Here is a 15556-nt window from a genome sequence, read left to right on the forward strand (position 1 = left end):
GAGTAAGAAACCAGTAGGAAACCAATGTCTGCCATAAATAAGCAATCGCTTTAACACAGGCAACAAGAAATCATATTATCCATACAACTGTACCTATATTCAAAAAGACCAAAGGCATTTAAAATAAATCAGGCGTTGGAATTTCATGGTAAGAGATAGCCACACAGTGTATCGGAAACAATGATCTTCAGTGCTGAGGCACATCTAATGCGGTCGGTCAGTGGAGCAGAACCTAATCAAAAAACTACTTTGACCCAATTGAAACATCATATAAAGACAATCCAAGTCTTTCTCAATTAAAGGTCATTTTGTTAAACCCTTCTTTTGGAAACAAAAGTGCTGCCATGTCTAGCTGAAACACAGGTTTTGAACATTGCATATTAAAAACACTAGGAAGACCCCAAAGAATTTGAAGATGGCAAGCATTTGCATTTAGGTATAATCTTTAATGCAAACAATAATGCATCTCAGCTCACCCAGAAATTCAATTTCATTTCAAAGAAAAAAATATGCAACATAACTAATTTCACCAAATTTGTACATTTTTTACTCACAAGATAGATAGATCTGCAAATACGTACATCACATTTTTACTAATATGGCTTTTTCCCCTCCTTTTTTTTTTTTTTTTTTTTAAAGATCTTTACTGGTATTTAATTAGTTACTAAATTTATTTTTAGAAAATTATCAAAGTACATGCAAACTTTTCCTAGAATGTGGTAAATGAAGTGCATTCTCAAACTTCAAGGTTACTTCTCATTTAAAGAAGACACTGCTGGTTAATTTAATCTCAACGTTCAGATTTGGCCAGTAAAATACTTGGAAAAAAAGTCTGACGTGAAAAAAATATCATCTGCTTTTAACATACAGTGAAAACTTCATATCTTCTGTAATTTTTGTATGTATTTCTGCCCCCTCTCCTAATTAATGGTTTTGCAAGCCTAGTAATGGAGGTCAAAGCTGAAGACGAATACCAGCTAGAACAAAATCACTATCATCCATTTTCAGAGTTTCAAAGTTACGCCTAATCCTGTGCTAATGACTTAGCAGGCACAGGAACAACAACTAAATTAAAAGCAAGCAGATTAATTACATAAATCATGGAAAGCAATTCAATTTTTCATAAGCATTCTGCTTTGGTAATCCAAGCCAAAGAAGAGATACCATAACCTTGCAGTATTCCCTCAAATGATATCTCTTTTGTACTTAAGGTAGACAGTAACTGACATCCTTACACTGAGGTAATTTTATTGCAATTAGTTAATCCCAGTTCCAATGCATGTCCTGAGACAAGTTAGTAAGTGAAAGGATTCAGAACTGTTAAGCGATTTGAGCGTGGAGGTTTCTTTTACAAGAGAAACAAACCTATAGAGATATATATATTTAATTTTTTTTAATCACAGTAGTAGTGAATTAAAACTGGCCTGGACTCCAAAAATCAAACCAAGATGCTAGGTAATATTGGTAGAGAGAGGCCTGAAGCCATTTTTTCCTGACAAAAATACCTAATTCCCACTAGAGCTGCTGACTTCGGTTCCTTTCTTCACCCTGAGAAAGGCCCCTCAGCCCCATGTAGATGTGGCGGCCAAATTTCCAGCTCGTCTTTACGGACCTTCGTCCCATCAAACAGAGCACGGCTTCTCAAACCTGCCTCTGCCAGGAAAATAAAAGCCAGAAGTAAGAATAGCAAGCCCCTTATTGGAATAGCGGGCGAAGCTGAAAGAAGGGGGCACAGCTTTAAGGCAGAGAAGCTCACGGAAGGGTCCCGTCTCGCTGCTGTGCGAGACGGGGACCGACAGAGCCCGTGGAGTGGGGATTCAGAGGGGCCAGCACAAAACGTTGCAAAATCTGCCCTCGCTTCGCTCAGTGACCGCCCCCGATGGCGCTTCGCTTGTCCTGCGTGAGGATTAAAGGTCTCCAGCAGTGCCTAGAACTGGCAACACTAATTGCCCCGTGAAAGAGGAAGTTCAGCAAAATGATTAATATATTTAATATACATATATATATACGCACACACACAGAGAGATTGAAAATAAGTTAACAGTTTGTGGAAGTGTCACATTAAGGTTTAGGTTTTGTTTTGTTTTCTTCGACAGGATGAAACAACACATCTACTGATCTACGGACACACAGTAACTGAAGGTTTACCTGAGACCCTGTAATATGAAGACAGACAGACAAAAGAAGGGGATAGAAACCGTCCCCTGAAAGGAAAGAACATTTACTGGCTACTACAGCAGTGTGTGTGGGGAGGGAAAAAACAGGCTAAACTACTCTAAGCTCACCATCTCTACACTGATTGATAAGATATTTATAGGGACATAAAACATCACTAGTACACACTACATGAACACCGGTCACTGTTAAAAAATATCATATATGTATGTATAGGATACAACAAGAGAGTAAAGGTTACAGTTTTGCCAATTATTGAAGATATATTTTTCTCCCTCATTCTAGTGCATTTACAGTAGGTCGGGCTAGTTTTCTATTCAGGTAAATAAATGTACTCTTATTAAAAAGCTCTATTTTTACTCTGCCCAATAGGTAACAAAACTATGTAAGTCTAGCATTCATATCACCACGTATATCTGATTTCTAGAATGTAATGACTTCGAATGTCCTATTGCTACACAATGTTATAACGGCCATCTACCAAATTGTCCTCTCTCCGCAACCCTCGCGTTTTGTACATCCAGCGTTGCATCCGTGTGGATGACTGCAGTGGTTAATTGTTGCGGTTTGGGGTTTTTTTTTCATTTAATGGAAATCTTTAAATGTAAAAAAACAAACAAACAAACAAACAAAAACCACCCCTATGTACATTTCAGAGAGAACACTGCTTTGAAGAATTTCCGTGCTATATATATAATATATAGACAAGTGGGGTTCTGCTATTTCCCCATTGGTTGAAAGAGAAGAATACATCATCTAAAGGTTATATAAAGATGTTCATAGGAGAATGAATGGGGAGTCACAAAGTTGAACAACACATCTAGCTTCTAATAACTGTTGTCAGGTGGTAACTAGACTACACTTACCACTGTAAGAATACAAAGTTAGGCACAAATTATATGATGGCTTCTTGAGGAGATACTGTAAACAAAAGCAGGGAAACAAGGAAAACCGTGTTCAGGGTATTGGAGTGAAGCAAACAAAGCCACAGCTGCACTGAGTGTGGAGCAAGGTTTCAGACACTCCCTATAACTGAGGCATTTTTAATTTAAATGACAGGTATCAAATTATCAAAAGAAACATATGACAGTACTTTAAACAGTGATGCCCATACGCCTCAGCCTGGCACCATTTCCAAACTACTTCTAGACTCAAACGCAGTTTAGTCCCAGTCTCTAATGATAAGTTCTTTAATTTTTGCTTTTCTTTTTCTACTTGAAAAGATCAAATGCATTACTGTCTTTCTGTTCCGATCTCACGTGTTGCTTCCTGGTGTGCTCTTTAAAGGGTCTCTGCTTGTTTAGATAACAAGTCCTCAAAGTTAGTTTAATTCATACTCATAAAAGAAGCGTGCAGACACAACGGGTCAAGGCCTGCTGTCAGCGTAGACAAACGACCCTGCTTGCTGCAAGAGCCTTATGCTGGATTTATTCCAGGACTACAGGAGATCCCCTTCTTTGCTTACTTCCACCCCATCCGAGGGCTGAACTCCCCTTCGATTACACTGCTAACAAAATCCTAATCCCACCATAGCTGCCGGTTACAAGGATGCTTGTGTGAAACAGCTCAAATTCCGCACAGAAGATCCTACAAACGATTTTTCCATTGTGTTTCGTTTATTCCTACGCCACCTGGCAAAACCTGGTACGTCACCTGTTGCACGATATGCTTTTGCTGTTTTAGTGGGTACAGAACACGTCATGGGCATCACCTACACCTGGAAGTGGTCTAGCTAGGTCTTTCCCTATGGCATGCAACAGTAAGTCCTACTTTCCTAAGCAACCACTTTCAGGCACTGCAGAAAGGAAACGAAGAAACGGCAGGGAAGCAAAATGGACAAAAAAAAAAAAAAAAAAAAAACAGAAAAGGCTGACAATGTTATTGCCACCCACGTGATAATCATTAGCATTGGGTCCCCAGTTCTATATCCTTCACTGGCAGTTTAAGTCCCAGGGAAGAGGTTCCCAGTGGATCAATCATATTCATGTAACGTTCACCACGGTGCTTGGCCAAAAACGGACCCCAGTCAGGCTGTGGAGAGCACACCAACTTGAGTCGCTGCAATGTGGGGGAGAGAAAAGAGAGTCTCACTTGAAGTTACGGAGCAGAATTACAATGCAGAAGAAATGAGGATAGGCTCATTTAAGGTTATTGATGATGGGCCTGCAATGCTCCACTGCTCAGTGTTTGTTTTGCACAAAGTTTGCAAGATTAATAGAGGATAAAGTGCCCAGATTTTAATTATACAGTCTCCCCCGCACCATATGAGGGGGGCTCAGAACCACCGCTACAGATTCCAAGGCTCACTGAAGGACATGTGCACAATTACTTAGTCCAATGGTCTAAGCAGTGGGTAACTGCATAAAAATAACTGGGTTTCCGTTTAGCATATTTCCCAAAAGTATACAAATGACCAAAAAGAAGTACATTGCTATGAATGAACAAAGATTTTAATTTTGAGGTGACAAAATGTTTCATTTCCATCTGCAGGAAGAAAAGAAAGAAGAGAACGTTAACCTGACAAACAACAAAAATCTTCTAATCTTTCCGCTGATTTCTTTATTGAATATGTGATTTGATTGGCGCATTTACAGATAAAAAGGAAAGAAAACATATTTCTGATGACTTAAGAGGGAGCAATTATAAGTTTATTACCTAATAAAGTGAATCAGACCTCTATATCAGTTATTTTAATCTCTGCTTAATTACCAGTTTGCAACTCTTACCTCCCAAATCAACCATAATCATTTTATGCAGCAGACTCAATCTTCAGGAAATACTGGGCTACAGCTGAAATAGCTTCAGCAAAAGCCCCTTCAAAACAGATCCAACTTTGGGGTGTTTCTTTGGGTGCACCGCTAGAGGGATGGTAAGGAGAGCACCCTATTTTTGCGGCAATACATATGCCAGTACAACACACATAAATTAGGGGATTTGGAGCAGAACAATTTGTCTCAAGGAGGGAAACTTAGGCGACGACGACCAAGTAAGTCTAATTTCACATTAGCTCATTTCCAGTAGGAGCAGTCGTCTCCTGACCTACGCACTCCAACGTGCCCTACGCAAGGGCTAAACGGCCCTTTAGACAAGCGGCCTCGTTGCCTAGTCCCAACTGTCTACTTGGATGCTCTCCCTAGGGCGTCCCACCACTTAATATTAAATTCCTTTGCTCTATGTGAAGCAGAAAAGCACAGTCTTTTCCCTTAGGCATGTGTAGTGTGACATATTGAGGGACCAAAAAGATTATTCTATTTTAGTACATTTTCTCTCCTTCTCATTTTTGAGGCATGTAACAGCCCCGATGGGTTTTGTAGGAGAACTGAACTGCAAAAGCGGCTACGAAAAGGGGAGGCGAGTGTCTGTGCCTTATCCCGAGGAGGGAACAGCACAAGCGGCATGCAGTGACAAGAGGGCAGAACCAAGAAAAGCCTCAAAGGCCAAAAATAGGAGCATTGAACTTCTTCAGAAGACAAGGTGAAGGCAACGAAGGAATGAAATGCTGACATGAGAAAGACATTGCTGCACTGTGCCCCGCGAGGAAATGGGGAGCCAGCAGGATGAGACCAGCCGGGGAGCCGAGGCAGGACCCCGGCACGGGGACAGGGAGCAGAATGGGACTGCCCCGTTTCTGGCGTGGTGGGGGGAAGCGGCAGGAATCCGATTGGCAAAATAAAGAAAAGCAGCGTGAAAAATAAAGCGCCACCTGGAATTTTTTTTAAGCTCAGGTGCCAGAGAGGATCAGCTTATTCAAGAAAAATAAAGAAATGAAGGAGGTCGGGGGGGAAGATTGCCAGCTAAGTTTTAGAACGAGCAGTTTGAGCTGTAGAGCACGAGTTCCTTTCGTACATCTTATTCCTGAACTTCATCCAGTGGCACAACCTCCTGGAGCGCATCCCGGATGAAGCGGGTACCCAACCATCTCGCATTTTGCGAACGGGCGACCCCGGATTGACGTCTCCTAGAGCTGACTGCCGAGCTCGCTGCGACGCGATACGCCCCAGCAGCCGATGCTTCCTACGTCTGCGTGCTGCTTTTGCAAAAAGGCCAACAAAGCTAGAACAACGTTCCCTCAGCAACGCCATACCGGGGCTCGTGAAATTTGTAACTCCTTCTAGTTCTCATGAAAGTAATCGCTTGACAATTTAAGAGCATTTTGTTGAGGAACAGGGAATGGAAGGTCTGCATTTTAAATCAAGCGAGCATCTCTTTGCCACACAATAACTAGCTTACCAGAAAGTAATCTTAGCACTATTAGACATTCAATATCACAAAAATCAATGTAAAATAAACCAGACAGTCTCCTGTGACCGTATTTTTAAGCAGCAAAAAAGACAGAAGAATTACCTCAATAAATTTGCCTGGGGCTAGATGCATTTTTATCACAAACATAACTGGGATCCAGATAACGGAGCAGGCCAGCATCAGCCATCCAAGCACCATGGACCAGCCTGGATAGTGGTAAGCTCCGTAAGTCATTGGTTCCCACTGGTAAAAACTGAAGCAAAGAATAAACTGGAAACAAGGAAGGAAAACAAATATGTTTGAATAAGCAAAACAAGCCTGCTATGCAACAAACGGTAGGTATCCACACGCACAGTTGGTATATATGGAATACAGATAAAAAGTACACACACCTAAGGCAGGGCGCTCACACAAGCTGCAACACGCAGGTCAGAGTTGGAATCTAATGAGTCGCCTGGAAATCTTGCAAAATCCCACAAAAATCACTGTATTTATGCCAGAAGAATTGAAATTAGGAACTTGTCCCTAGAGTAACATGCTTTATTACATGGTCTATTGGCAGTTTTACCTAATGTGATTATGCCAAGTTACTCCATTTTGCTTACTGTATGAATAGCAATACATCTGCTCACATTTGTGCATAATTCAGTAACTTTTGGGAAATGCCTGTGCTCGCAATAATTGCACACAGAAGATTTATAGCAGTATAACTAGGTGAAGGCACTTATAAAAATGATCATTTTATTTCCAGAGATGGGGAGTAATTGAAAGTCTAATATTAGACTATCCAAATGTATCAAATATTAGCTTTACAGAGGCAATAACAGAAAAGAATGTATTGCCTGGTTTTGCTTTGTCTCTTTCCATCGCATAAAAATAGAATTACAACTGATCAGAGTCAATTTATTTCTCACCGTAAGTTCACTAAGCATTACATTTGGAGGGAACAACAACAGAACGCGCAAGTTTGAACTGAGCTCGTTTGCTTCCCAAATTTGCTTTCCTTAAGAGACAACAAAATTTCCTATTCCCTGGTTGTGATTACTGGCCGTAGCTAAGAGTGCAAGCCTGATCAGTAAAGAAATCGAGCGATTTGCAGAAAAGCCTTATCATTCCCTTCAGAAGTGTAACAATGGGTCTAAGGCAGCATCTTAGCATGCAAGAAAAAAAAAAAAAGAGAGATAAGACACCCATGCGCACACACTTTTGTTTGTAACAAGGCCCTCAAGAGAGAAAAAACACGTTGCCATTGACGTTATCCTAATACTACGAACTGCGCTGTGTCTTCAAACTTTTAAAAAGGGATTTGCGAACTATATACTGCTACAATCAAACAACAGTTGCCACTGGATAGGTAAGATAGCTCTACCTGGTTTTCATGCGTAGCAATACTATATGTCAGTGAAGACAATCGGTAAAGAAAATCTATACGGGAAAGTAGAACATCTTCGTTACGGCCGTTGGAGAAATTGTTTTCATCGTAGAAAATTTCTTTTCCTCGCGAATCAGGGTTTTGCTGAGCTCACCAAAACTCCCTAGTCCCTTCACACATGCATCCCTGTCTGCAAAAACTAAACCTTTTTCAGTTTTCAGAAAAAAATTTACTTGATTCCTGAATTAGTAACTTTGGCCAGAGCTTTTTTTTCCCACCCCCCAGAAATAAAAAGATTTACCGACATTTATGCTGTGCTAAAGAACAGCACAAATAGGAACTTCCCAGCACAGAAGCCGAAATACAGCTTCTCTGGAAGAACTGACTGCTGAGGACTTTAGAGTCTCCGTTTGGCTTCTTCACCCCACCCGACAGACACCACACTCACTGTTTGAAAGCACGTGTCTTTTCAGAAATTCTAATAACTTTTCTTATCTTGTGCCTAAACATCGATGAATACTTGTAGGCACTATTTAGGACTGCTGTGAAACGATAAGTTTTTAAAACCCTACACAAATACTGATAATCTTGCTGCACCTGCGCTCCAGGCCTGAGGACTTTGAGGCTGAAGTACGTGCTCTCAAACATAAAATACCGGTAAAAGAAGGCTTGGTTGTTTTATACTGACTTATCAAGCCGAAGGCTTTTGAAACGGCTGGAGGAATTATTTCGTTCTCCTACCAAAACACGAGATGCAATTAAAGATTGTATCTGTACTCAGGTTAAAACGCAAAGGAAGCGTTGCGTTAGAGAGCTAGAGTAAATATAGATATAGTTATTATACATTGGCTCCTGGACTCAACAAAACTTGCGTAGCAACGGTAACATTGAGAACGTGCCGTCTGTTAGATTCAACGGAGATTTAAATTCGAAGTAAAGAATCATTCGGGGTTTGGGAGTAGAAATAAAAATAAAATACAGGAAAAAAAAGAGGGAAAAAAACCCACAAAAATAAACAAAACGCAACCTGCCTTTAAATTTAAGCCCCTATTTATTCTTTTGAAATGAAACACACGCAGGTCAGTGCCGTTCCCAGCAGCCCCGGAACCCCCCCCAAGGTCCCGCCCCCCCCCCCCCCCCCCCCGGCCCGGCCGGCGCGCGGCCAGCCGCTGTCGCACAGCGCCACCTGGCGGTGGGCGGCGGGAATGGCCGGGAGGGGCGGGGCCGGGAGGGGCGGGGCCGAGAGGGGCGGGGCCGGGAGGGGCTGCGGGCTCCGATCGCCCGGGCTTCTTCGGATACCGGGGGTGGGGGGAGCGATCGGGGTTGGAAACAACAGTCCCTTTTTCCTTTCCTTTTTTTTTTTTCCCCCCTTTTTTTTTTCAGGGTTGTGGGGGGTTTTGTCTTTTTTTTTTTTTTTTTTTTTTTTTTTTAGAGAAACTCAAGTGATTTCTATTTATTCTCAGGAACATAACTATCCACCTTTGCAAAAATATCTCTGTCTATTGCAGCTAAGACTTTTTGCTCGCATTTCCACGTAAGCCCTTCCCCAAAGCACGTCTCTCAGATTAGTTTATGGTTGGCTCAGTAAAATGGTTTGTCCCTAGCTCGGCCTAAAACCAGACGGGAGGGTCGTGCAATTTCCTCTCCCTCTCTGTGTGTATATGTGCCTACATATGCATTCCACGCACACGCACGTATACAATAATCAAAACCGCTGGTATGCAATGGTATGCCGTCCCAGCATTTTGCACAGACAGGGAAAGGCTACCAGAGCAGCGTGTGGAGACTCACCATGGCTCCCTACCAAAAAAAACCCTACTTAGGCTCTGCTTCATCTGCTACCCACACATGCAAGAACACATGTGCACACACATGTGTGCGTGCGTCTAGCTATCTGCATCCAAGAGCTAATTACTGCATTCAGAAACATCATGAATGATGAAGAAAGAATGACAAAACTCTTCGGAGAAGACGTTCCAAAAATTTTTGCTTACTGTCAAAATAGTTGGTGTCACGAATGCCCAACAGACTCTCCAGAATTTACTTGGCTGGAATCCAATCATCATTTCTATATCTTCACAAAATCTTTGCAACCCTGTAAATAGCAAATGGAAATGCAATTAGGTGTGAAAGAAACCGGCTGCAATTTGCAACACAGCTCTTGTGACCTCCCTTGTGTCTAATTACAAAAGCAGACTTTGACTTGTTGGTCGAAAACCTCAATGGAGAAACTAACCACACAGTAAAAAATGAGACTATTATGGTAGGAACCATCCTAATAAAATATTTACTTCCCAAGGATTATAGCAAAATTGAGCTTTTACATCGAGATTAAATGTTCAGTATGTTCCGGGTTAAAGCATTAATAGCACCTACCGGTTAGCTGCAATTCTATGTATACTTGTTATATTTTGCTGTGAAGATGAACCTGATTAATATTTCTATACCTGTTTCAGCACAGATAATATCTGAGCTTCTCTATACCTACTACGTGACCAGGGTACGGGATGATTGTGTCGCTTAGCGTTAAAACTGGTAATATCCTGTTATTTTCCGTTTGATATGTAAGCAGTACGTACAATTATTAGACAGCACCCATAAATATTTTAAATTATATTCAATGTTGTTTGAACAAACAGATTGACCGATGTGTTAATTCTTCAGATTATTGTATTGATCGCATCTATAAAGTTCCTTGAGTTCATAAAACACACAAGATTGGAAAAGGGTATTTCAGCCGTCTCTGCAGCTATCTGCCTAGCCATGCCCTGCGACTGGAAAAGCTGTGCTGGCCCAGTAGCTGCTCTTGCCCATCTGATAAAAGCCAGTCTGCTTTTCAGCCTTGTTCTGCAGAGCTGTTTAGGTAAACGGCCCCTGCTCACTACAGCTATTAGTAATTTATCCAAAAGTAACAACAACAAAATTGAAATTTGTTCCAGCTTTTTCAATGACGGTAAGGAGGAGGAGGTCTGGGGGCCAAGGCTGAGCTCCTCTGTCACACAAACATTTCCAATTCAGGCCAATTTTATCAAATGAGGCAGGTGATCGTCTCACAAAGCATTCTTCTACAGCATTTAGTGCAACTTTTACGATGTGGGGACAGAGATGGAGCTTAAATGTTGGCGAGAAGTCACTGAGTAAGGGAGGAAATACTTGGAACAGAAGAAATAAACAGCTCTGTGTTCTTAGCGCCCTTATAGCCAGCCACTGCAGCTGCTGAATTTAAGAAGGGATAATCCCCAGGCTTGATCCACATAATTTTGAAGCCTTTCTGTTGATATCAAGGAGAACTAAATCTATCCACCCGACTGTTCCCAGAATTAAGAAGCGATGGCCCAGCAGGTAAAAAATAGCAATGGCTCGATATTCAGTGTGTTCTGATGCACCCCTAAGAAAGCAGCAGGGCTAGATGGTGTTAGGGCAGCCTTAAAGGCCCAGCTCAGAGGGTGAGCACAGATTAAGCCAGTCCAGGCAGATAAGCATGTCTGAGAAAAGCTAAAAAAAAAAAATAAAAAAAAAAAAAAAAAAGAAAAGAGTTATGATAAGAAATAGAGAAGCAAAATCCAGAAATTAAACAAGACGGTATTGCAAGAACTGTATTTAGGGGAGGGGAAAAGTACAACCTGCAGTGGATGTAAGCTTAGAAAACTAACCCAAGGGGACCCAGGTGGCACATTTTCTTCCGTTACTGTAATTTCTCTCCCTCTTTTTTCTCATTTCCACTGACTACAGAAAGCCTCTTCTCTTCTCTGTAAAATACAGGTAATTTTTACTACCCCTGGAATCACCGTACTTCAGCACCCATCTGACCCATCGTGTGCTTCTCCGTTTTGTGAGAGAGCTTTGTAAGCCTGGACCAAATGCAACCCCCAGGGTCACCGTGTCAGGGACACGAAAGGAGATCTTAGCTGCAACGGAATGATTTGCCCCTGCGTTTTATTTCCCTGCTTATCACAGTTCAGCGCACCGTCTGCAGCGAGCTACGTGGGAGTTGCTCACACAGCCGTCATCCCCACAGCTCGCCACGGTGGGAACAAAACTAGTTTTAAACTAGTTGCGACAGCACGAGGTAGGGGCTGAAGGGTCTTTCCACAAAGTTTAAAGCTCATCCAAGTCTCTCTACTTCAGCCACGCTTGCTGCTGCCAAGGAGGTATACCCAACTGGATAGTTACCAGGGGCTTCCGCCTCCAACGTTCGTGCAAGCTTCACGCAAATGTGCACAGATTTGTTTGAAACTCCAATTAAAAAATTCAGTTCCTTCCTGGAATCGTCAGCAGACATTCGCAGCTTAAAGCACATTTAAATATTAGCAGTTCAAGAGTCAAATGCATATAGATAGATACGGGGATTACACAGCACCCAGCTCTTTCCCAGTGAAAGGCTGAAAATGGGCTCGTCGGGCTCCACAGAAAAATGCAAAGGCTGCTTTAGTTAACAGAACGATGATTAAATCTTAGTGTGTCTCGTTTCCCCCTCAGATCAGTCAGGCCTGCTGAATAACTTTGGGAAATAAACAATGAGACATGATATTCCATATCTCAATTTCCACTCTCTAAAGTAGGATGATGTATTCATAAGTGCTGCAGATATAAAATCCATTAAAAAGGAGAATGCAAACCTAGACAGACAACTACTTCAATATTCTTCTACGGGTAAAAATGTTCAAAACTACTTTCTACAAATACGCTGCAGCGCTTACCACTCACTCTGACAATGAGCCTGTCAAAAACCAGATCTAGAAGGAGCACAAACAAAGTTAAGGTCATGCATTTTCAGTCTCCCACAGTGTTTCTTTCAAGCACAAGGATCTTTGTATTTAGCTTCACGTTACAAAATGCAACAGTGGGAATTATGCTGATGATTAAATTAATACCCGCAAGCTCTAAGCTATTCTTTACCAATCATGCATCATAATCTAAACAACTGGAGAATAAACATCTATACCGGCATGTGAAATAAAAACCAGCATTTGACTGGATTATGTAGCACTGACTCTACTGAAAAATAAGTGATTGCAAGGAAATAACCAAGTGTGCCTCTTTTTAATTTAAAAATCTCAACAACCTCAGCAAGCAGAACGTGTAACAAGAACTAAAGATAGATTTATTTCATCATAAAAGCACCTGCCACTATTGTGCCAATCTGCTTCCTATGAAGAGTACAAGTATACTGAGAAAAGTGTCAGTGGAGTGTAAAAGAGCAATTGTCAGAGCTTGAAGATATATTATGCCAATTTTAAGCACTGCTTGAAGGAATATAACAAGAGCAGCAGCTTCACTTGTATTTAGAACATGCAAATCACAAATATACAAGCTGCGTTCCTATTAACAGTCCTTGGAAAAGCAGCTTTAATGCAGCAGAAGTAGTTCTGATACATTAGTCAAGCAGATAATGATTGCAAAGTAAATCCCTATTTTTCGTGTAAAAGACTGGAAGCTCTTTAGTCTAGCAAAAGGTTAATTGAAGGGAATAATCTTTGAAACAGTTTATATCAAAGGCTTTACTAATGTCGGTTTATTAACAATCAGTTGGTACAGAAAGCATGGAAGGAACGATTTGTAATCGGCAGATCTTTCCCAAGCCTGATTACATTAAAGTAATATGTTACGCAAAAAAAAAAAAAGTTTCCTCTATTCGAGTCCTTCCTTGGCAGTGCTATGACTGTTTTTGTATTGTTTTACGTTTTTCATAACAGTTAGCGTTTTAAGGGATACTGAATTTGTTGGGCAAAGCAGGCGCTAGCCAGAGCAATTTTGCTTACAAGCCCAATAAACCGTTGTTCCACAAAGACAGGTCTGTAGTGCTTCTGCCACACAGTGTTCAGAGGAGGAACAGAGCAGTATTTGCTCCCAATTTACCTTCATCCTTATTTAAAAACATACAGAACAAAGAAATTCCACAGATTTAAGTAGTTTGGGGGTTATTGAAAAATACTCTAAGGAGGGAATTTTTATCTTGCACGCTGACGGCGATGGCTTTCATGGGGGCAAACTTTTGGGGACAGGCCAGGTGATGCTGTAGATACTGCTGGCCAGGAAGAGTGACAACATCTAGTGCTTTAGCACAGCGTCGTTCAGGCATGCTCTCAGCAAACAGATGAGGAGGAGGAAAGGAAAAAAAAAAAAAAACCAACAAACCCTTATACTCTTCTTGAGCATTCCCACTCACCTTCTCTTGCGGAATTGGGTTGATTTTAGGAAAACTGGGAAATTGGTCAGTACGGTAACCAGACGCTAACGACTCAGATGACATGTACCTGGTGGTGTTGCCACAGGAACGGGTAAATGCTAAATGTGGTGGTAACCAGGGGGAGGGAATGGGCAAACCTTAAATGTCTTAATGGAAAGTGAAGTACAGAGCAATGGCAAAACTTGCCAGCATTGATTTTTCAAACCAGGAGTTCTGCTAAATAATCCCCCAAATCCATCTCTCGACTGCACTTCAGGAGGTATCTCAAAGCATTACACTCAGGTCCTTTGAGAAGACGGGTTGAATGTAAAGGTGATCGCAGTTACCAATATCATTTCACTCACAGAGATTACACTTCTAAACTGACTCTAATTAAAATACTTACATTTCAGGGACATTAAAAACAACAAGCCTTTTGATCAACCAAACCACGATCGGTCTAAATCAACTTTTCTCTCAGTGTCTTGACTTTTCTCATTGTATTCTGTAACGTTTCCTCACTAGATCATATCTGACTTCTTAGCTTACAACCACTCAGGCCTTCTCACTGGATTGGATGTCAATGGAGATAAAACACACTTCTGTATTTCCATGAAATTGGAGAAAACACAGAAGGGCTGATTCCCTGTCCTGTCTATAACATTCATTTCTCAAGCAAGAGCAGCAAATTCTGCGTGTTTTGAATTACGTACGATTTTTTACTGCATTTATGTTACAGAGTGGACCAACCTAGGTAGATCTAAGTATCCAGTGCACCGGACTGGAGCCTAAGATCATGCTGCTATATATGCACCTTCAACAGAAGGTCTTGGGATCGTTTATGTCTAGCTGACACAAAATATATAATTCATTCCTGTCCGCAGCAACAGAGGAAACGGCCTTATCTTTGCCATCTTCAACACTGAGATTCAGATCTTACTTTGCTTTTGAAGGCAAGTCTAAAGTGGCACCACCACACTCCAGCCATAAATTAATCATCTGTTATGTAGGGAGATCTTCACATTTCCTACCACAACCATCTGAGATCACACATTTCCAAGAACCAACCTCCTGAAAGCACCGGACCACTCTGGGAGCAAATCACCAGCTGGCATCAACTGACGTTACTACAGTAGCATCGAGGTAATGGCGCTGCGTCATGCTAGCTGAGGATCTTCCTCCTCATTTAACGTATGTCAGCATGGATCGACATAACTGGTGTTGCCACTGCGCATAATTAATCACTCTGAGTAGCTGCAGAGTCTTGATTCTGTGTTACAGACAGCTGGGCTAATGGGAAGGCTGGATGTGTACATGGAAAATAAATCCTTCAAAAGTTGTTCAATGCAAAGATACTACTTCTAGCTCAGGAAGTCTCTGACACTAAAACTGTTGGAGTGCGAAAGAGCCCCTGGAGAAGTGTCACTAAATGCTTGGTCTGTTCTTATACTATCTCTAAGCATTGACTTTAAGCTATGGGCAGGGAAAGGTCATTAGACTATATGAAAGTCTTTTGAATACATGTATTCAAAATAATCCTATAGTAATGAAGTCCCGTTATGCTTCTGTTCAAAATAAGGGAATTCTGAAGCTTTTTA

The 15556-nt window shown here is 41.4% G+C and overlaps 1 protein-coding gene across 1 annotated transcript in view; it reads right to left on the minus strand.

Annotated features, from left to right (window-relative positions):
* Nucleotides 1–4077: 4077 nt before the first annotated feature.
* SLC6A5 (solute carrier family 6 member 5) overlaps nucleotides 4078–15556 on the minus strand; it is a 32225-nt gene continuing 20746 nt past the window's right edge. The window contains exons 14-16 of the mRNA XM_049820816.1: nucleotides 9784–9884; nucleotides 6520–6687; nucleotides 4078–4233 (exon numbers count right to left, since the gene is read on the minus strand). Coding sequence (XP_049676773.1) covers nucleotides 4078–4233; nucleotides 6520–6687; nucleotides 9784–9884 — 425 coding nt within the window. The remainder of the gene's footprint in view (nucleotides 4234–6519; nucleotides 6688–9783; nucleotides 9885–15556) is intronic.

Source organism: Accipiter gentilis, chromosome 17 (genome assembly GCF_929443795.1).
Source record: "Accipiter gentilis chromosome 17, bAccGen1.1, whole genome shotgun sequence".
NCBI lineage: Eukaryota > Metazoa > Chordata > Aves > Accipitriformes > Accipitridae > Astur > Astur gentilis.